Source organism: Heterodontus francisci, chromosome 1 (genome assembly GCF_036365525.1).
Source record: "Heterodontus francisci isolate sHetFra1 chromosome 1, sHetFra1.hap1, whole genome shotgun sequence".
In the NCBI taxonomy this organism is placed as follows: Eukaryota; Metazoa; Chordata; class Chondrichthyes; order Heterodontiformes; family Heterodontidae; genus Heterodontus; species Heterodontus francisci.
This window is the reverse complement of record NC_090371.1, coordinates 50663082-50685550: the sequence shown is the minus strand read 5'-3', so window position 1 is coordinate 50685550 and position 22469 is coordinate 50663082. Positions and strand designations below refer to the sequence as shown.

Here is a 22469-nt window from a genome sequence, read left to right as displayed (position 1 = left end):
CAGAAAGTAAGTTTCACATTCGACAGTTGCTTGTTTTTCTATAAAATTTGTGAAGTGGGCCTTTTTTGTGCTTTTAAAGGGGAAATATAGACATGCTAGTTTTCAAACTGTCTTTCAAATCTTGGACCTACATTTAAGTCCCAACCCAGACAATCACTTCTTCTCTGCTGAGTGTCAAGTACTATATGAAACGGAACTTTGGTGGTTTCAGTCTAGTTTTGAATGTTTATGGATCCACAGCATAATACTGCTCATAAGTTACCAATTACATTTAGAAAGACAAATAAGATTAGTAGAGTGAGAAATATGCATGTTCCACAGGTTCTTAGGGTGTTCTTTTCAAATGTTGGAGTTGAGACACATTGTTGAGGCAACAACAACTTATATTTATATAACTCCATTAATGTAATAAATAAGGGGCTTCACAGGAACATTATAAAACAAAATATGACACCAAGCCACACAAAGATATTAGGTCAGACGACCAAAAGCTTGGTCAAAGAGATAAATTTTAAGGGGTGTCTTAAAGGAGGAAAGTATGGTAGACAGGCGAAGAACTGTAGGGAGGTAATTCCAGAGCTCAGAACCTAGGCAACTGAAGGCGTGGCCACCAATGGTGGAGTGATTAAAATTAGGAATGCTCAACAGTAGCACAGATATCTGAGGTAAAAACAAGAAATGCTGGAATCACTCAGCACGTCTGGCAGCATCTGTGGAAAGAGAAGCAGAGTTAACGTTTCGGGTCAGTGACCCTTCTTCGGAAGGTATCTGAGGGTTGTGCAGCTGGAGGACGTTACAGAGATAGGGAGGGGCAAGGCTGTGGAGGGATTTGGAAACCAGGATGAGAATTTTAAAATCAAGATGTTGCTTGACCAGGAGTCAATATAGGTCAACGACCCCAGGGGTGATAGGGGAATGGGTCTTGGTGCGTCTGAAGACATGGGCAGCAGAGTTTTGGATGACCTCAAATTTATGAGGAGTAGAATGTGAGAGACTAGCCAGGGATGCATTGGAATAGTCAAGACTGGTGGTACTGACAGAATGAATGAGGGTTTCAGCAGCATATGAGCTCAACCAGGAGTCAAGTCAGGCGACGTTAGAGGTGGAAATAGGTGGTCTTCGTGATGGCCTGACTATGTGGTCAGAATCTCATCTCTGGGTTAAATGTGACACCAAGGTTGCAAACAGACTGGCTTAATCTCAGACTGTTGTCAGGAAGAGGAATGGTAGCTAGGGAACAGAGTTTGAAGCAGGACCTGAAAACAATGACTTCAGTCTTCCCAATATTTAATTGGAGGAAATTTCTGCTCATCCATTTTGATAATTAAGTAACAGTGGAGGAGTCAAGAGAGTGCTGATGAGTTCGAGCTGAATGTCGTCAGCATACATGTGAAAACTAACCCTGTGCTTTCGGATGATGTCAACGAGGGGCAATATGTAGATGCGAAATAGGAGGGGGTCAAGGATAAATCAGATTAAGTAGCCTGCAGGGCATTATGCAAGGTTGGCCGAGGAATTCTTGATGCTGATCTTCAAGTTCAATTGAGAAAACATTTCATTTCGCAACCCATCTTTGACTTTTTGGTTATGTACTAATACATTTGAGCCTGCCGAATGCTGAGTGTCAGAAGCAGAGATGTAGTGGAGAGTACACTGAATACACTTTGCTTGTTTTGAGACTGAGGTATGAGACAAGATTAAACAAATTAATGGGCTACATTTTCCACCAATTGACTGTGAATGAATGAGTTATGCTTAGACCTCAGCAACTTATCATTCACATACACATATGCACTAGTTCCAAATTTGGGACCACTACTACACATTCTCTCAGTTTCACTCCAATAAGCAGAGCTTGGAACCCCTATGACCCGCAGAGTAACTTTACTGCTCAACATCTAGTTAATGTGACTGATGGGCTGTAACAACCAGCCTCCTCTCGTGTATTGGATAATGTGATTTTTGATTTGCTGCCATGTACGTTTCTTTTATCTTTTGGAAGGCGGACTGATGTGCACTCTAGTGAAATAAGGCCAATTCTAAATTAACAAATTAGATTACTTTTACATGGAATAAAAGAATGAACAGAACATAGTTTTCTCGTGAGATTTGAACAATCCTCTATTTGCTCCTCTTGGCATCACAATAATAAATTATGCAAACCGTCCTTTGATATAGTAATTTAGACTGTTTCAGACTCAAACCTGCTTCCAAAGAGAAGACAACGCACAATTTGGATCAGAGATGGGCAATAAATGCTGGCCTTTTCAGCAACGCCTATACCCCATGAATTAAAAAAAGACTTCATTGAGCATAGTGATGTTCGTGAAGTTGAGGATGGTGGTGGTGGAAAGCTAGAGCTAAGAGTCAAGAAACATGTATATTTATTTTGCTAAATAGGTTACCACAACAGACAATTCACCATTACCTTTGGTTTCTGCCTATATTTCTTCCTATAAAGTAGTATACATATCAGAAAATATGTGTATTTATGAAAAAAATCTATCCCAAATGTTGCAAAATATGCCAAATGAAGTGTCAAAAATGAACATTTTCAGGGAGAACCACCTGGAAATAAATTCCATACATATTGTACTTTTAAAACTGCCACGATCACATATACCGTTGCTATGGCCTGGTACGAGGTTTCCATCAGGCCTGGGTCATCCAAGATGTTGCAGTGGTATGTTACTATTCAGTGGGTATTCCTCTGCTATCTGTGAGGCCTCTTTAATGAATGTGTTCTTATTCCTTTTTTTCCCCTGTTTTTTCTGCAGCCTCTGGAGTATCCCATCAACTCAAAGGCAAACCAGTTACCTTTCCTGCGCAATCCTGATATTCTGGTTGGCGAGAATGACCTGACTGCTCTCAGTTATCTTCATGAACCTGCAGTGCTCCACAACTTGAAGGTCCGCTTTCTGGAGTCCAATGCCATATACACGTACTGCGGTGAGTAAAAGAATGGAAACCAGAGCAAGAATGACGGGTAGGTGGGACCTTCCATTGGTGCAAGTGTGCTGGGGCACTGTGGGGGACTAGAAAGATGGAATCTTTGCTCAAGATGTCACACTGTTTGTGTATGAATTTAGTTGCATTGTCTGAGGGCAGACAGAGGAGTCATGTAGAAGCAAATTATTTTTCCTCCTCCAGTGATTTGAGAGATTATCTAGTAATTGTCTGAGCCAGTGCTTACCGAAAAGGTCACAAATTTGACCTGATCTCGGCTGAATCAGCTCCTTTCAGCAAGTGTGGTATTAGAAGCTTTCCAATTGGTCTTGGATTAGGAAGGAAAAAAAATTGAGTAATATTTTAAATTCTGATTGCAATCAAGTGACTCATGCTTTAAAGTGGGCTTGTGTTGATTGTGGGTGAGGGCACAACTGGTTCCTCTGTGATGTTACCAATAGTCAAATGGCTTGTTGTCAGTCACTGTCAGTGTTCCTACTGCAGCATAATGGTTATGTTACTGGACTAGTAATCTACACACTTGGGTTAATAATCCAGAGAATGATGATATCAAATCCCACAATGGAAGTTTGAAAACTTTGGATTTGTTTGTAAAAACTGAATTTAGTGGTTTGTTTAAAAAAAAAAGCTGCCAACAGTAAACCTGACGATGAAACTGTTGGCTTGTCTTCAAAACTCACCTCTTTGACTAATGTCCTTTATGGAAAGGGAACCTGACATCCTTACCCTGTCTCTCCTAACTGCTATTAGGTTATTCAGACCTTCAATTGTTTTTTGCAACAACAAAGCAAATGTGAGAAGTCATAATTTCTCCCTCTGATTGGTGTTGGACTTGGGCAGAGGGGATAGATGGCCTTTTCTTGAATGTGTTTCAGAGAACTCCTGCCCAGGAAGCTCTTTGAATGTGACAGCACAGTGTAACGAGAGGTGCTATTACCTCTCTCACACTCTCAGCATCACTAATGTATTACAAACCAGAATAGATTTAACAGGTCTTGGTGTTCATTCAAAGATTTACATGTATCCTTTCTTCCACTTGGGTCAAATACAGGTGACTGTTCATTTAAAAGGGGTATTCTCACGTAATTAATGACGTCATCATGCCTTTGCTAATAGAAATGAAAACTTACCTGAGAAAATTGCAGTGGATCGTGTGTGCAAATAAAACATTTATGCACCTTTACCCCCAGAGTCACAACCTTTTTCGATTGTTCTAACCTGCGGCCAGAGATTTTTTTTTCGCTCATCAGCCTGGATGGGATTTGAATGCAGACTGCAGAGGTGAAAAATGACAATGCGCTTAATCTTTGGATGTGCTATAGTGATCTTCTGTGTTTTTAGGTATTGTCCTTGTTGCTATCAATCCCTATGAACAGTTGCCAATTTATGGAGAAGATGTCATTCACGCTTACAGTGGACAGAACATGGGGGACATGGACCCCCATATCTTTGCAGTGGCCGAAGAAGCGTACAAGCAAATGGCCAGGTAAGTGGATTTATGGGAAGCTGTTGTTGACTTTGTTGCCTTATATTGTAAGGAAAATAATACTCTAGTCCAATTCTAATATTGAACATTTTAAATAAATATGCAAGCAACTGCATAATGTGAGCCGCTGGTTAGATACACGAGTTGTATAATAAAACTGCTCTTCTATTCGTGTGATGGCAGTGATCAATCTAAAAATTGAGGGCATTATTAGAAATGACAAGAAATAGAAGAAAATGAATGCTTACCTTATTATGCTTGAAGTTATGGAAGAATACTGCGGGCAGTTTTCAACTGGGCGATTACCCAGCCCTTCTTAATATTGTACGAAGAGAATTCAGTACATGCAGAAAGTTCAAGTATATATTCTTAATATGAATTGCACAGCTGAAAATTACCTGTGGTGGGTTTGACTATAGTATGATAGGATACTGGTTTCCATTCTTTGAGTTCATTAGTTCATTCTCACATTTCCATATCTTTAGTTTTAACAAAGTCTTGGAACTTTTTCTGTAATCTTAATTGCTTCCACCACCCCCTCACCCCTCAAGAATGACCATTTGGCTGAGACCCAAAGATGCTTAGAACTGGACACCAGCACAACACGGGAGGTTTACGAAAGTACGGAAAATTGGATCTATTTTAGGAGAAGGAAGAGAAAGAAAAACCAAGGATCGTTATAGCATTGAATTTGTTGGTGATAGACTCCTTCCCTCTGTTTCTGTCTCCCACTTCCTATTCTGTCTTGTCAAGGTTTCTGGTCTGATTACAGAACAAATTGAAAATTGTCCTCAGTTAATTTTTCAAGCTCTTAACCAACTTTTGCTGCAATTTGCCAAACCATAGGTGGCAAAAAAATAATCTTTTACACTATGTTAGATCTATGTCTATGAGGAATTATTATACCTTAACAGGGGGAGCTTAGAAGGCTTAAATATTCAGTACATCCTGTCTAATAGAACTACATAGTGAATTCATTTGAAGATACCAGCTTAAAACAGATTAACTTTAATGAACTGCCACAGTAATTTGTGCAGAGCCTTCATTCTGCAGTAATTTTCACATAGATCTTCCATTTCATAGGAGGCAGAAAAGAAATGCCCAGATTGATTTCGGAAACACACATGCATTTTGAAAGAATAAAAACCAGGAGAATAGAATCTGATTCAATTAAGTTCTGGTGGTTGTAATCGACGCTGGCTTAAATTGTTCCGCACAGATGAACATATGATTTATGCCTGGTAACCTTAATCATCAGAAAACTGAAGCAGACACTAATTATTTTTAACACACAAGCACTTTTTTTTTATCCTCTAGTTTTTTTTCTTGTTTCTTCGGCTGAAAGCATTGCTATGTTATGGGTGCATGCCTTCCAAATGTTTCCCCCACCCTCCACCAAGGATTTTCCTCTTTTTGTGAGCATTGACAGTGAGTGTTGGCAGGCCATTCGCTCTGCAAGGGGTGGGTGCATCACAAACAAGCCTAATGTTGTTCTCATCAGTCGACTAAAACATGCACTTTCAAGCAAGGTCACTGCTCGTTTCCCCCCTTTCATTATCTCTGCTGCCCCACCCCCAGCCTCCTATCCCTGGAATGCTGAGGTCATTTCTGATGCCCCTGTCCCAATCCTGACTTTGATCAGCTCCCTCAGCACAGACCAAGGTTGGAATTTGTGGCTTTCCATTGGTTAGTGTATTTACCATTCATTGGGCAAGGACGAAAGAGTTTACAGTAGCTCTTTGCTTAATGTATGACTGAAATTAAATATTTATTAAAAATGAAACCATAGGAGACAAAATGGAGAGCAAGCGATTAAAAGAGGAGGATTAGCATCCAAATGTAATACACTGCACTTCATGTGTGCCAGATTCTGTCTTGCTTAATATATGGAGGATGTTGACATTTTGGCTAACAGAGGTGCTTTCTATGGTAGAACGCCAGGAGATTGATTATTACTTTGTTCATACATCATTTGAATTACTAAGACCAATCTGAATGCAGAAGGGATGCCTTATCACAGGAGCACATCAGCAAGTCACACACAACTCTCTTCTGTGTTTCTCTGAACTGTAGCAGGATGCAAGAAGCAGAAGGAGCATAACGCAGTCCCCATGGAGAACTTTAGTTTTTAATAGGATGCAGCATTCAGCAATCTGTCTTTTCTGTTTCAGGATGCACCAGTAGAGGCGAAGGGTCAGTGTTCCTTCCACTTAAAACTTACTGAAAGTGACTGACACAAAATCCCCCTGTAACTTGACAGATTGTAGCCGTTGGATATAATGTATCTCATCTCTTTTTAATTAACTATTTTCTCATTCATCCTTGCACCCTACCACCACAATTTTCTGTCCGTTTATTTTGAAGGTATTGACCCATCTTGGGTATAGTTCTCCAGGAACTTGTAGCTCTTTCAGTACAGAAGCATCCCTAAGAATTTTGTAGGATGCCCACAGCAATGGTTCATCTTTAAAACACAGCAGCTGGTTACAGCTGAATAGATAATGAGCAAGCAGCATCATAAGGAAAATCTGTGAAAGAAATCGATCAGTCTTTAATTAACCCCGGGAACGACACCCACTTGACCTCGTCCTCACCAACTTGCCTGCCGCAGATGCATCTTTCGATGACAGTATTGGCAGAAGTGACCACTGCATCGTTCTCATGGAGACGAAGTCCCATCTTCACATTGAGGATACTCTCCATCATGTTGTGTGGCACTACCACCATGCTAAATGGGATAGATTTCGAACAGATTTAACACTGCAAAACTGGGCATCCATGAGGTGGTGTGGGCCATCAGCAGCAGAATTGTACTCAACCACAATCTGTAATCTCATGGCCCGGCATATCCCCCACTCTACCATTACCATCAAGCCAGGAGACCAATCCTGGTTCAGGGAAGATTGTAGGAGGGCATGCCAGGAGCAGCACCAGGCATACCTCAAAATGAGGTGTCAACCTTGTGAAGCTACAACACAGGACTACTTGTGTGCCGAACTACGTAAGCAGCATGCGATAGAGCTAAGCGATCCCATAACCAACGGATCAGATCTAAGCTCTGCAGTCCTGCCACATCCAGCCGTGAATGGTGGTAGACAATTAAACAACCAACTGGAGGAGGGGGCTCCACAAATATCCCCATCCTCAATGATGGGGGAACCCAGCATATCAGTGCAAAATATAAGGCTGAAGCAATTGCAACAATCTTCAGCCAGAAGTGCCGAGTTGATGATCCATTTCTGCCTCCTCCTGAAGTCCCCAGCATCACAGATGCCAGACTTCAGCCAATTTGATTCACTCCGCGTGATATCAAGAAATGACTGAAGGCACTGGATACTGCAAAGTCTATGGGCCCTGACAATGTTCCGGCAATAGTACTGAACTCCAGAACTTGCCGTGCCCCTAGCCAAGCTGTTCCAGTACAGCTACAGCACTGGCATCTACCCGGCAATATGGAAAATTGCCCAGGTATGTCCTGCACACAAAAAGCAGGACAAGTACAACCCAGCCAATTACCGCGCCATCAGCCTACTCTAAATCATCAGTAAAGTGATGGAAGGTGTCATCAGCAGTGCCATCAAGCGGCACTTGCTTAGCAATAACCTGCTCAGTGACGCTCAGTTTGGGTTCCACCAGGGTCACTCATCACCTGACCTCTTTACAGCCTTGGTTCAAACATGGACAGAAGAGCTGAACTCAAGAGGTGAGGTGAAAGTGACTGCCCTTGACATCAAGGCAGTATGGCATCAAGGAGCCCTACCAAAACTGAAGTCCATGGGAATCAGGGGGAAAACCCTCTGCTGGTTGGAGTCATACCTAGTTCAAAGAAAGATGGTTGTGGTTGTTGGAGGTCAATCATCTGAGCTTCAGGACATCACTACAGGAGTTCCTCAGGGTAGTGTCCTAGGCCCAACCATCTTCAGCTGCTTCATCATTGACCTTCCTTCAATCATAAGGTCAGAAGTAGGGATGTTCGCTGATGATTGCACAATGCTCAGTACCATTCGTGACTCCTCAGATACTGAAGCAGTCCAGGTAGAAATGCAGCAAGACCTGGACAATATCTAGGCTTGGGCTGCTGAGTGTCAAATAACATTCGTGCCACACAAAGAGAGAATCTAACCATCTCCCCATGACATTCAATGCATTCAATGCCATTACCATTGCTGAATCCCCCACTGTCAACATCCTGGGGGTTACCATTGGCCAGAAACTGAACTGGAGTTACTATATAAATACCGTGGCTACAAGAGCAGGTCAGAGGCTAGGATTCCTGCGGCGAGTAACTCACTTCCTGACTCCCCAAAGCCTGTCCACCATCTACAAGGCACAAGTCAGGAGTGTGATGGAATACTCTCCACTTGCCTGGATGGTTGCAGCTCCAACAACACTCAAGAAGCTAGACACCACCCAGGACAAAACAGCCCACTTGATTGGCACCCCATCCACAAACATTCACTCCCTCCACCACCGACGCACAGTGGCAGCAGTGTGTACCATCTACAAGATGCACTGCAGCAATGCACCAAGTCTCCTTAGACAGCACCTTCTAAACCCACAACCTCTACCAACTAGAAGGACAAGGGCAGCAAATGCATGGGAACACCACCACCTGCAAGTTCCCCTCCAAGTCAAACACCATTTTGACTTGGAACTATATCGCTGTTCCTTCACTGTCGCTGGGTTAAAATGCTGGAACTCCCTTCCTAATGGCACCATGGGTGTACCTAGTTCACATGGACTGCAGCGGTTCAAGAAGGCAGCTCACCACCACCTTCTCAAGGGCATTGAGGGATGGGTAATAAATGCTGGCCTAGCCAGCGAAGCCCACATTCCATGAATGAACAAAAAAAAATCCATGCCACTGGACTCTATGCGCCATCTACAGGATGCACTGCAATAGCTCAGCACATTTACTTCAAAAGTACTTCCAGGACCTCGACCAAGTCATAATGCGCCTCAAAACTAACCTCTAACTAGCCTTGGGATAGAGTCATTTCCTCAATTAAACTTTGTGTTATTAAAGGGGCAAGCAAAATTAAACACAGTCCTACCTTGGCAGAGTGAACAATTGTGTGTGTGCATACTTTCTTTTGGGCCTCCTTATCTCGAGAGACAATGGATACGCGCCTGGAGGTGGTCAGTGGTTTGTGAAGCAGCGCCTGGAGTGGCTATAAAGGCCAATTCTGGAGTGACAGGCTCTTCCACAGGTGCTGCAGAGAAATTTGTTTGTTGGGGCTGTTGCACAGTTGGCTCTCCCCTTGCGCCTCTGTCTTTTTTCCTGCCAACTACTAAGTCTCTTCGACTCGCCACAATTTAGCCCTGTCTTTATGGCTGCCCGCCAGCTCTGGCGAATGCTGGCAACTGACTCCCACGACTTGTGATCAATGTCACACGATTTCATGTCACGTTTGCAGACGTCTTTATAACGGAGACATGGACGGCCGGTGGGTCTGATACCAGTGGCGAGCTCGCTGTACAATGTGTCTTTGGGGATCCTGCCATCTTCCATGCGGCTCACATGGCCAAGCCATCTCAAGCGCCGCTGACTCAGTAGTGTGTATAAGCTGGGGGTGTTGGCCGCTTCAAGGACTTCTGTGTTGGAGATATAGTCCTGCCACCTGATGCCAAGTATTCTCCGAAGGCAGCGAAGATGGAATGAATTGAGACGTCGCTCTTGGCTGGCATACGTTGTCCAGGCCTCGCTGCCGTAGAGCAAGGTACTGAGGACACAGGCCTGATACACTCGGACTTTTGTGTTCCGTGTCAGTGCGCCATTTTCCCACACTCTCTTGCATACTTTACAAGCTACAAAACTTGGAAATGCTGATGACCAGCTTCACAAACACTGCTGCAACTCAAAGAAAGTGGAGAACTCTGAAACCAATGTACAACTGAAAAATAGTCCTGAATAAAGGCTTTTGATTCTGGCTGCTGCTTCAAGGCAGCTAAATAAGTTTTTCTGACATTGGATTTCTGTCAGCATTTTCCAATCACAATCCACAATTCAGTTTGGTTTTCTGCGAAATTGAAACCTTTAATTGAAGTCTCATTTGGTTTCAGGAGCTTTTAATGCCTGAAGGCGGAACAAAAGGCTTTTTACGTGAATGCATCTCCATTGAGCTGTAAGAGCTATTCACAACAGCCAGTTCAAAGTTACCCTTCAGAAGTAGGTCACTCAGATGAAGCAAAAATGAGCTGAACAAGCTGCATCTACAGTACTTAATATACTTCCCATCTCATTGTAAGGCCATTGCTCTAATTGACCAAACTTAAGCAATTTTCACATGAAATCAGTATGGAGCATTTACACACACATTTTAACTCTATACTTCTATCATCACTTCTATAATATTACAGAGGGTCCTGTCATAAGTATTCACAAGGAAAGGTACGAGCAACATGCCCTTTCCAAATAGAGTTAACATGAGTAAAGTTAACAATTTCAATATCAATGAAATGGAAGCCACTTAGGGTTGAAATGATTGGCTTGAAACAGCCAAAACTATCTACCTTTGCATCAGGTAGAGTCCATCCACTGGAGGGTTTTCCCTTTGACTCCTATTGGCTTTTGTTTTGCTGGGGCTCCTGGCTGCCATATTTCACTAAATGTTGTCTTGATGTCAGGAGCATCTACTCTCACCTCCCATGGCATTCAGCTCTTATGTCCATGTCTGGATCAAGTCTGTGATGTGGTCATGAGATCAAGTGGTTCTGGTGGAACTGGAAGTAAGTATCAGGGAGCAAGTTGTGAATGAATAGGTGTTGCTTGATGGCACTATTGATGACTCATTTCAGGAATTTACTGACGATTGAGGAGAGGCTACTGGGAAAAGAGTTGGCTGTATTCGATTTATGTGGATAAGACACACTGCGGCAAACTTTCACATTGTCGGGTTGCTGCCAGTGTCAAAACTGTACTGGATCAATTTAGCTAAGGGATTTAGAAATTTAGCTTTGACGCACAGGCCATCCATCGTGACAGAGAGTACTGCTGTAGAAGCCCTCCACAATCAGAACAATTTAACAGTAGTAATTAATTGCAAGTTACTTGAGGTTCAGAAACTACTGCCTTGGCAATACTGCAGTCAGATCCGTATTTTAGTAGCCATGTTTATCAAAACCCATTCCCATCCATAAATGTCGCAGAAGGTACAACAGCTAGGATCATCATCTTTGTAGTAGTTAGGGATAATTGTGCAGGTCATTGGCTGGTGCAGCTAATAAAAAAGGAACTCTGGCTGTCCCAAAGTCCTTTTCAGCCAATAAAGTACTTTTGAAGTGTAGTCACTGTAATGTAGCCTAATAGAATGTGATCCAGTTGGGGCCCAAGGTAGATCTTCTACCTTTGTTTAATTTGTCCCAATTAGGTTCCTGTTTTCCTAATAAAGATTTAGTTTACTATGTTGCCTATGGTACATTATTTAACAGTAAATCTTTCTTTCTCTAGCATGTTAACCAATCAAGGATTAGGGAAGGACAATAACATTATTGTATATCCATCTCTGATGTTGTGATTAGGCCATTTTGTTGCTTACCTAGTTTATCAACAGGGTTTCCACAATACATGAACATTCCTTTACCACAAAATGTAAACCTTGGTTAGACCGCACCTGGAATACTATGTGCAGTTTTGGTCCCCTTACCTTAGGAAGAATATTATTGCCATAGAGGGAGTGCAACGAAGGTTCACCAGACTTGTTCCCGGGATGGCGGGACTGTCCTATGAAGAGAGATTGGGGAAAATGGGTCTGTATTCTCTCGAGTTTCAAAGAATGAGAGATGAGCTCATTGAAACCTACAAAATACTTAAAGGGATAGACAGGGTAGATGCAGCTAAGATGTTTCCCCTGGTTGGGGAGTCTAGAACCAGGGGACACAATTGCAAAATAAGGGGGAAGCCACTTGGGACGAGATGAGGAGAAATTTCTTTACTCAGAGGGTTGTGAATCTTTGCAATTCTCTACCCCAGAGGGCTGTGGAAGCTCAATCATTGAATATGTTTAAAGCAGAGATTGATATATTTCTAAATACCACTGGCATAAGGGAATATAAGGATAGTATTGAAAAAAGTGGAAGATCAGCCATGATCGTATTAAATGGTGGGGCAGGCTCGATGGGCTGAATGGCCTTCTCCTCCTATGTTCCTATGAGTACCCAATTTTATGACCTGCATTCCCAACCAGCAAGGTTCTACTCTGCTCGCAGAAGCTTTGGAGTGAATGAATACAGATTCTTTATTAATATGGCTTTAATAAAATATATCTCTTAAAATTATTATAGCTACCAAGTAACTTCATTACTGTTACTGAATACAATCGATACATGATGCCAGTGAATAAGCAAGTTCTTTGTAAACTTTTCAATACCACCATTTTAGAAGTACCCAATCAGCAAGTTAATGTGGATGTTAAGGTGTTCAAACAGCCAAAGCTGTTTTTTTTCCAGGTGTCTCTTTGCTTGAAGTGAGCTGACCTAATCAATAAAATCCAAATTTCCACTTTGGCTCTCCTAGAATGTCAGTGAAGCAAATTCCAAATGTTCATCCAGATATGTGGAGGCTAAAATTGCCCATAACTAGACATCAACTCCTATTTACTTAAAGTGCGTTATTTAGATAATGGGATTTTGGTGGAAAAAGCAACTGTCGTCAGAAATCCATAGATGTTTACAGAAATAGGCCGTAAAGAAACCACTGAGTAGTGGTTGACAGAAAACCACCATGTTATTGCTCAATCTTTGCTAGGGCACATTTATGTATTGCCCTTCACTACCTCAGGTCATCCCTAAGTGTTTTACAGCCAGTTAAGTACTTTTGAAGTGTCATCACTGTTGTAGTGCAGGAAAAGTGACAGCAATTTTGTACATGGCAAGCTCTCGCAAACATTGAGATAATGACCAGATAACCTGTTTTAGTGATGATGGTTAAGGGATGAATTGGCCAGCAATCTGGGGAAAACTTTGTGCTGTTCTTCAAAATATTACCGGAGGATCTTTTGCATCCACCTGAGAGGGAAGACGGAGCCTTGGTTTAATGTCTCAAAGTTGGCACCTCTGTCAGTGCCGCCGTTCCTCAGTCCTGCACTGGGGTGTCAGTCTGGATGATGTCCATTATTTTCTGGAGTGGGACTTGAACCCACAATCTCCTGATCCAGAGGTGAGAGTGCCACCAAATCGCCATATAGCCCATTGTATTGTTGCTGAAGGATAGTGTTAAAATTCAAAAAGACATAGACAGGCTAGTGGAATGGACAGGTAAGTGGCAGATGGAATTTAATGCAGAGAAGTGTGAAGTGATTCATTTTGGTAGAAAGAATGAGGAGAGGAAATGGAATAAAGGGTACAATTCTAAAGCAGGTATAGGAGCAGAGGAACCTGGGGGTATATATGCTCAAATCATTGAAGGTGGCAGGGCAGGTTGATAAAGCATATGGGATCCTGGGCTTTATAAATAGGGGCATAGAGTACAAAAGCAAGGAAGTTATGGTAAACCTTTATAAAACATTGATTTGGCTACAACTGGAGTATTGTGCCCAACTCTGGGCACCACACTTTAGAAGGATGTGAAGGCATTAGAGAAAAGATTCACAAGAATAGTTCCATGGAAGAGTAACTTAAGTTATGTGGATAAATTGGAGAAGCTGGCGTTGTTCTCCTTGGAGGAGAGAAGGTTAAGAGATTTGATAGAGATGTTCAAAATCATGAGGGGTCTCGACAGAGTAGATAGGGAGAAACTGTTCCCATTGGTGGAAGGATCGAGAACCAGAGGACAGAGATTTAAGGGTGATTGGCAAAAAAAGCAATGGTGTTAATGAGGAAAAAATCTTTTACGCAGTATGTGGTTAGGATCTGGAATGCACTGCCTCAGTGTGTGGTGGATACAGATTCAATCAAGGTCTTCAAAAGAGAATTGGTTAATTATCTGAAGAGAAAAAATTTGCAGTGCTACAGGGAAAAGGCAGGGGAGTGGGACTAGGCGAGTTGCTCTTGCAGAGAGCTGGCATGGCCTTTTTCTGTGCTGTAACCATTCTGTGATTCTGTTATTAACAATTGATACCAGGCATTATGGAAAAGCACGTCAGGGATAGTTTTCTGAGCTACTGACAGCGTGAACTCAGGAAAGCCTCCCTTTTAGTTTTTTATGTAGTAACTATTGATGCAGAAAAAGTGTTTAATTTGCATACTCCACTAAAATGGATTAAAGAGTAACTAAATTGTCATGAGAGCCTTGACTTTGGTGGAAAGAAATGCAAATAATGTACATTCTAGCCATTCAACAGTTATGTGTTTCTGAGGGACTGGGTTTTGATTTTTAAAGTATTTCCTGAGCATTGAGGATTGGGACTTCATCGAGTACAGCATAAATCGTGCACTTGGAGCTTCAGAACAGTCTTATAATTTGCTCTAATACCGAAGCTGGAAAGCATTTCACTACCCTTTCACAAAGAGCCAACTCAAGCAGGACATGTAGCCTTTCCAGAGTTTGTTGACATAATTTTAGTGTAGGGTTCCGGATTCTCCAGGAATTAAAGATTAATCTTCCAGGAACTGCTTCCAATAACCCTGGAGGCATTCAAATGTTTTTTGGATTCTCTTTGGATGCCCATTTATTAGTTATAAAATTTTTGGAGGGCGGGTGAAAAAAGGCTGACTGAGGTCAAGATGCATGCAATCAGCTAAAGGAAAGTCTGTTCACTTTCCAATTGGCATGGGAAGGCAAAGCACCATCAGGATGGGTGTGCCCTGCAATTAATGGTGGGTGTGTGGTGGTTGGAGACAGGAGGGCCATGTGACAATAATTTTGGGACTGTGCCCTTATTGTAATGGATGTTTTCTAATTCCAAATGGAATTGAGACCTGTGCAGCAGCTACAAATGATTCAGAGTCAGGACTCTGGTATTGGAGCACAGCAATCCATTCCATGCAGAGTGCTCTGGATTACCAGGACAAGCAATGGAATTTTATTCTGTATGTTCACAGTTCTTTGAGCAGATTTAAACTTTGTTCTTTGCACAGGAAGTGAATTCTCATTTGAGCCAATTGCAATAAAGAAATTTTATTTCAGAATTAGTTATATTTGTGAATTACTTTTTGAAACTGACCTGAACTTTGAGCCTTCATTTATTCTGTAATCACTGGCTGGCACTGCTTCTAGTTTCTGTACTGCATGTCAGTTCAATGCCATAAAAATCAACATTGTACATGCATACCAAGGTGTCAGCCTTTTCTTAGTGGCAGCTCCCTTGCGTCGAAGCCAGAAGCTCATGGGTGCAAGCCCCATTGCAATACTGAATGCTGCACGGTCAGAGGTGGCATCTTCTGAATGTGATGTTAAACCAAAGACACTAAAGCTTGACTCGGGTATAAAATTACAACCCGACCTGGGCCCAACCTGACAACAGCCAACCCGAACCCGACCTGGGCCCAATTCCTTTAATTTTTTTAAATGCCCGACCTGACCCGAAAGTAACAAACATATTATTGAAACAGAAAAAAATCGTAGATTAAAACAAAAACAATACGAAACAACATCCAGCTTGACCCGACCCGTGCCCGACTGCTGGATGCAGAATACAGACCCGACCCAAACTCGACACCTGTAGTCGGGATTGGTCTGGTTCGGGTCGGGTAGCCTGGCTTTAGAAGACATGTGTGCCCTCTCAGGTAGATCCCATGGCATTCTTTGAGCTGAACGTGGCTCATGGGGGTGGGTGATGATGGGGGTTTGGGAGGGGGGCCAGTGCAGGATCTCAAGGTTGACAGTGCAGCCTCAGCTCAGGTCCCAACACAGAAAGTACAAGTCACTGGCTGTACCTTTACCGAAACCCCTGGAATATGGGTAGCTGCTGCTCCCATATCATGTCCAAGTATCTCTCTCTCTTTGGCCTCCTTATCTCGAGAGACAATGGATAAGCGCCTGGAGGTGGTCAGTGGTTTGTGAAGCAGCGCCTGGAGTGGCTATAAAGGCCAATTCTAGAGTGACTGGCTCTTCCACAGGTGCTGCAGAGAAATTTGTTTGTCGGGGCTGTTACACAGTTGGCTCTCCCCTTGCGCCTCTGTCTTTTTTCCTGCCAACTACTAAGTCTCTTCGACTCGCCACATTTTAGCCCTGTCTTTATGGCTGCCCGCCAGCGCTGGCAACTGACTCCCACGACTTGTGATCAATGTCACAGGATTTCATGTCGCATTTGCAGACGTCTTTAAAGCGGAGACATGGACGGCTGGTGGGTCTGATGCCCGTGGCAAGCTCGCTGCACAATGTGTCTTTGGGGATCCTGCCATCTTCCATGCGGCTCACATGGCCAAGCCATCTCAAGCGCCGCTGACTCAGTAGTGTGTATAAGCTGGGGATGTTGGCTGCCTCGAGGACTTCTGTGTTGGCATGTCCAGGTATCCATTCTTTATATTGAGCCTAATCAGTGAGTTTCGGCCAGTATTCAACCATTGGTTCATAACTGTGTCTGATCCTGGTCTCATATAACGTTCAAACATGTATGTTTACCAGGGAGCGGACAATCTGTTTGATTTCTTTCCCTCATCCCCTCACTCATGCACCCTCTGATTAGCCTGGTGCTACTGAAGTTAAAGCTTGAAGGGTTTTGGACTACTGAAACTAACAGAAGTCATGAAACCACTGTAATGTTTTTATTTTTTTCTAATTTCTAGGATTTGAACTAGATTTTGTTTGGTAATCAAGGCTGAATTACTAAACTAGTGGACAGGTACCTAACTCTAAAAATCCTATGTGAATTGTTGCACCAATGTGCTTTGTTGAATGATAATTTTCTTTAATCCACTCACGAATAGCTAAGAGGATGATTTGCTGGCAGCTTAAAAATCACCTAATTTGCAACACTGTATCCTACCTTGCAAGTCTTGTGAGGGAAACGAAATGTCTGCTCAGATCCCAGCAGGAGCCAAGATCCAGGAAGTTTAAGGGAACTGCTTGTTCTTTTTAGCAAGAGAGAAATACTAACGAATGTTTGAATCACAGAATGACTGTCAAGTGGCAAGCACCTCCCCATCTGTGGTTTTAAACTGGTGTTTGTCTGCAGGCGAAAGGAGAAGCAACTGGACTCTGACACATGCAGACCTAAGTGGGGGTCTCTCTTTTTTTTCTCTCTCTCTCTCTCTCTCTCTCTCTCACTCTCACTCTCACACTCTCACACTCTCACACTCTCACACTCTCTCACTCTCTCACTCTCACACTCTCTCACTCTCTCACTCTCTCACCCTCTCACCCTCTCACCCTCTCACCCTCTCACCCTCTCACCCTCACACCCTCACACCCTCACACCCTCACACCCTCACACCCTCACACCCTCACACTCTCACACTCTCACTCCATTCCAGCATGAAAGCGTCAAATTTTGCTTGCTGACTGACCACCTTTGCATACTCTGGCTACAGTCAGAAACCCTGTTGGAGGAAATTGTCTGCTTCGCTGTCTCCAAGAGCCCCACTGAACCAGTCACCTACCTCTTCAAATTAAAAGCCTCATGACCACTTCATTCAGCTAATACAAAGAACAGTACAGCACAGGAATCGGCCATTCGGCCCTCCAAGCCTGCGCCGATCTTGATGCCTGCCTAAACTAAAACCTACTGCACTTCCGGGGACCATATCCCTCTATTCCCCTCCTATTCATGTATTTGTCAAGATGCCTCTTAAACGTCGCTATCGTACCTGCTTCCACCACCTCCCCCGGCAGCAAGTTCCAGGCAGTCACCACCCTCTGTGTAAAGAACTTGCCTCGCACATCCCCTCCAAACTTGGCCCCTCGCACCTTAAACCTATGTCCCCTAGTAACTGACTCTTCCATCCTGGGAAAAAGCTTCTGACTATCCACTCTGTCCATGCCGCTCATAACTTTGTAAACCTCTATCATGTCGCCCCTCCACCTCCGTCGTTCCAGTGAAAACAATCCGAGTTTATCCAACCTCTCCTCATAGCTAATGCCCTCCAGACCAGGCAACATCCTGGTAAACCCCTGTACCCTCTCCAAAGCCTCCACGTCCTTCTGGTAGTGTGGTGACCAGAATTGCACGCAATATTCTAAGTGTGGCCTAACTAAGGTTCTGTACAGCTGCAGCATGACTTGCCAATTTTTATACCCTATGCCCCGACCGATGAAGGCAAGCATGCCGTATGCCTTCTCGACTACCTTTATCCACCTGCTTTGCCACTTTCAGTGACCTGTGGACCTGTACGCCCAGATCTCTCTGCCTGTTAATACTCCTAAGGGTTCTGCCATTTACTGTATACTTCCCACCTGTATTAGAGCTTCCAAAATGCATTACCTCACATTTGTCTGGATTAAACTCCATCTGCCATTACTCCGCCCAAGTCTCCAACCGATCTATATCCTGCTGTATCCTCTGACAATCCTCATCACTGTCCGCAACTCCACCAACCTTTGTGTTGTCCGCAAACTTACTAATCAGACCAGCTACATTTTCCTCCAAATCATTTATATATACTACAAAGAGCAAAGGTCCCAGCACTGATCCCTGCGGAACACCACTAGTCACTTCCCTCCATTCAGAAAAGCACCCTTCCACTGCTACCCTCTGTCTTCTATGACGGAGCCAGTTCTGTATCCATCTTGCCAGCTCACCTCTGATCCCGTGTGACTTCACCTTTTGTACCAGTCTGCCATGAGGGACCTTGTCAAAGGCTTTACTGAAGTGCATATAGATAACATCCACTGCCCTTCCTTCATCAATCATCTTCGTCACTTCCTCAAAAAACTCAATCAAATTAGTAATACACGACCTCCCCATCACAAAACCATGCTGCCTCTTGCTAATAAGTTCATTTGTTTCCAAATGGGAGTAAATACTGTCCCGAAGAATCCTCTCTAATAATTTCCCTACCACTGACGTAAGGCTCACCGGCCTATAATTTCCTGGATTATCCTTGCCACCCTTCTTAAACAAAGGAACAACATTGGCTATTCTCCAGTCTTCTGGGACCTCACCTGTAGCCAATGAGGATACAAAGATTTCTGTCAAAGCCCCAGCAATTTCTTCCTTTGCCTCCCTCAGTATTCTGGGGTAGATCCCATCAGGCCCTGGGGACCTATCTACCGTCATGCTTTGCAAGATGCCCAACACCACCTCCTTTTTGATAACGACATGACCCAGACTATCTACACTCCCTTCCCTAGACTCATCATCCACCAAGTCCTTCTCTTTGGTGAATACTGTTGCAAAGTACTCATTTAGTACCTCACCCATTTCCTCTGGCTCCACACATAGATTCCCTCCTCTGTCCTTGATTGGGCCAACCCTTTCCATGGTTACCCTCTTGCTCTTTATATATGTATAAAAAGCCTTGGGATTCTCCTTAATCCTGTTTGCCAATGACTTTTCATGACCCCTTTTAGCCCCCCTGACTTCTTGCTTAAGTTCCTTCCATCTTTATATTCCTCAAGGGCTTCGTCTGTTCCCAGCCTTCCAGCCCTTACGAATGCTTCCTTTTTCTTTTTGACTAGGCTCACAATATCCCTCGTTATCCAAGGTTCCCGAAACTTGCCAAACTTATCCTTCTTCCTCACAGGAACATGCTGGTCTTGGATTCTAATCAACTGACATTTGAAAGACTCCCACATGTCAGATGTTGATTTACCCTCAAACAGCCATCCCCAATCTAAATTCTTCAGATCCTGCCTAATATTGTTATAATTAGCCTTCCCCCAATTTAGCACCTTCACCTTCAGAACTGTTCTGTAGAAGGGTCACTGACCTGAAATGTTAACTCTGCTTCTCTCTCCACAGATGCTGCAAGACCTGCTGAGTATTTCCAGCATTTCTTGTTTTTATTTCAGATTTCCAGCATCCGCAGTATTTTGCTTTTATTTAAGAAAGGAATTAAACCTGTTGTGGTCAAACAAGGAGAGGGAAAAGAGGGAAGCCCTTCGGCCCTTCCTCACTTGACTGTAACAGAATGTTCGCCTTTATCTAAAGGGAGCTGGAATACAAAGGAGTGGAAGAGTTCTATTTAGATCAAATCTGGCTTACTGTATTTAGTTCTGGCCAGCCCACCTTAGGAAGGATATATTGGCCTTGGATGTGGTGAATGCAGATTTACTAGATTACTTGCCAAAAAAGACATCTAAAGAGATAAGAGGCAACATAAAACTGAAGCATAGTAAAATGCAAAAAAAAAAGCACAGATCCTGGCACATGGAAAAGATACGAAGAACAGTAAAGAGCACCAAAACAGATAAAAAAGGAGTATGTAAAGAAAATCACAAGGGATATCAAAATCAACACATACAATTAAAAAAAAAATGATATCAGGAAAAAAAGAGGGTGGTCAGGAGCCATGTGGCCTTGAAAATTTATAATAGCACTACTTTTTTATTTGTTCATGGGATGTGGGCATCGCTGGCTAGGACAGCATTTATTGCCCATCCGTAATTGCCCTTGAGAAGGTGGTGGTGAGCCGCCATTATGAATGAAAATAAGGAAAATATGTCAGACATCCCAAGGAAACTAATATTGAATCAAGGACTCGCCAAAATTAATGTCAGCAGAGTAACAGTAATGAAGACAATAATGACACTAAAGATCCCTCGGATCATTGCACATACCCGAACTATAATCTTCCAGCATTTTCTTGATTTGGGAACCATTCCTTTAGATTGGAAAATTACACATGTCACTCTGCTATTTAAGAAAGGTGCGAGAGAAACCAGGGAATTATAGTCCAATTAGCCTAACATCTATTGTAGGGACATTGCTGAAGTCTATAATTCAAGATAGGGTGACTGAGCAACATGAAAACTTTCCAGTGATCAGAGAGAGGCAGCATGGATTTGTAAAGGGTTGGTCATGCCAGACAAATCTGATTGCATTTTTTGAAGAGGTGACTAAAGTAGTGGACAGAGGAGTATCTATGGAAGTTATTTATAAAGACTTCCCGAAGGTATTTAATAAAGTCCCTCATAATAGGCTATTAGCTAAATGAAGCTCAAGGAATTGAAGGCAAATTATTAATCTGGTAGGAAATTAGCTGAGTGGTAGAAGATGGAGAGAACGGATAATGGGCAGGTATTTTAATTGGTAGGATGCGACTAGTGGTTTCCCACAAGGATCTGTATTGGGGCCTCAACCATTCACCACATTTATTAACGACTTAGATTTTGGAATAGAAAGTCACATATCCAAATTTGCTGATGCCACATAAAAGCAGTGTACGCGGAAGCATAACATTGCAGAGAGATATGGATAGATTAAGTGAATGGGCAAAACTGTGGAAGATGGATTTCAATGTAGGCAAATGTGAGGTCATTCACTTTGGACCTAAAAAGGAAGGAGTAGGGTATTTTCCAAATGGTGAAAATCTTGAAACAGTGGAGGTCCAAAGAGACTTGGGGTCCAGGTACATAGATCATTAAAATGCCATGAGCAAGTACAGAAAATAATCAAAAATGCCAATGAAATGCTGGCCTAGAGGATTAGAATACAAGGGCATAGAAGTCACGCTTCAGGTATACAAAGCCCTGGTTAGCCTGGAGTACTGTAAGCAGTTAGGAAAGCAGTTATGGGCGGCGCAGTGGTTAGCACCGCAGCCTCACAGCTCCAGCGACCCGGGTTCAATTCTAGGGTACTGCCTGTGTGGAGTTTGCAAGTTCTCCCTGTGTCTGCGTGGGTTTCCTCTGGGTGCTCTGGTTTCCTCCCACATGCCAAAGACTTGCAGGTTGATAGGTAAATTGGCCGTTATAAATTGCCCCTAGTATTGGTAGATGGTAGGGAAATATAGGGACAGGTGGGGATGTGGTAGGAATATGGAATTAGTGTAGGATTAGTATAAATGGGTGGTTGATGGTTGGCACAGACTCGGTGGGCCGAAGGGCCTGTTTCAGTGCTGTATCTCTAAATATAAAATCTAAATCTAAAGAAATGCTAGAAATACTCAGCAGGTCTGGCAGCATCTGTGGAGAGAGAAGCAGAGTTAACGTTTCAAGTCAGTGACCCTTCTTCAGAACTGGCAAATATTAGAAATGTAA

The 22469-nt window shown here is 43.0% G+C and overlaps 1 protein-coding gene across 1 annotated transcript in view; it reads left to right on the top strand.

Moving 5' to 3' along the window:
• Positions 1-22469, top strand: part of myo5b (myosin VB) — a 398451-nt gene that overhangs the window by 140163 nt on the left and 235819 nt on the right. The window contains exons 3-4 of the mRNA XM_068030536.1: positions 2778-2949; positions 4309-4453. Of these exons, the coding sequence (XP_067886637.1) occupies positions 2778-2949; positions 4309-4453 (317 nt within the window). The remainder of the gene's footprint in view (positions 1-2777; positions 2950-4308; positions 4454-22469) is intronic.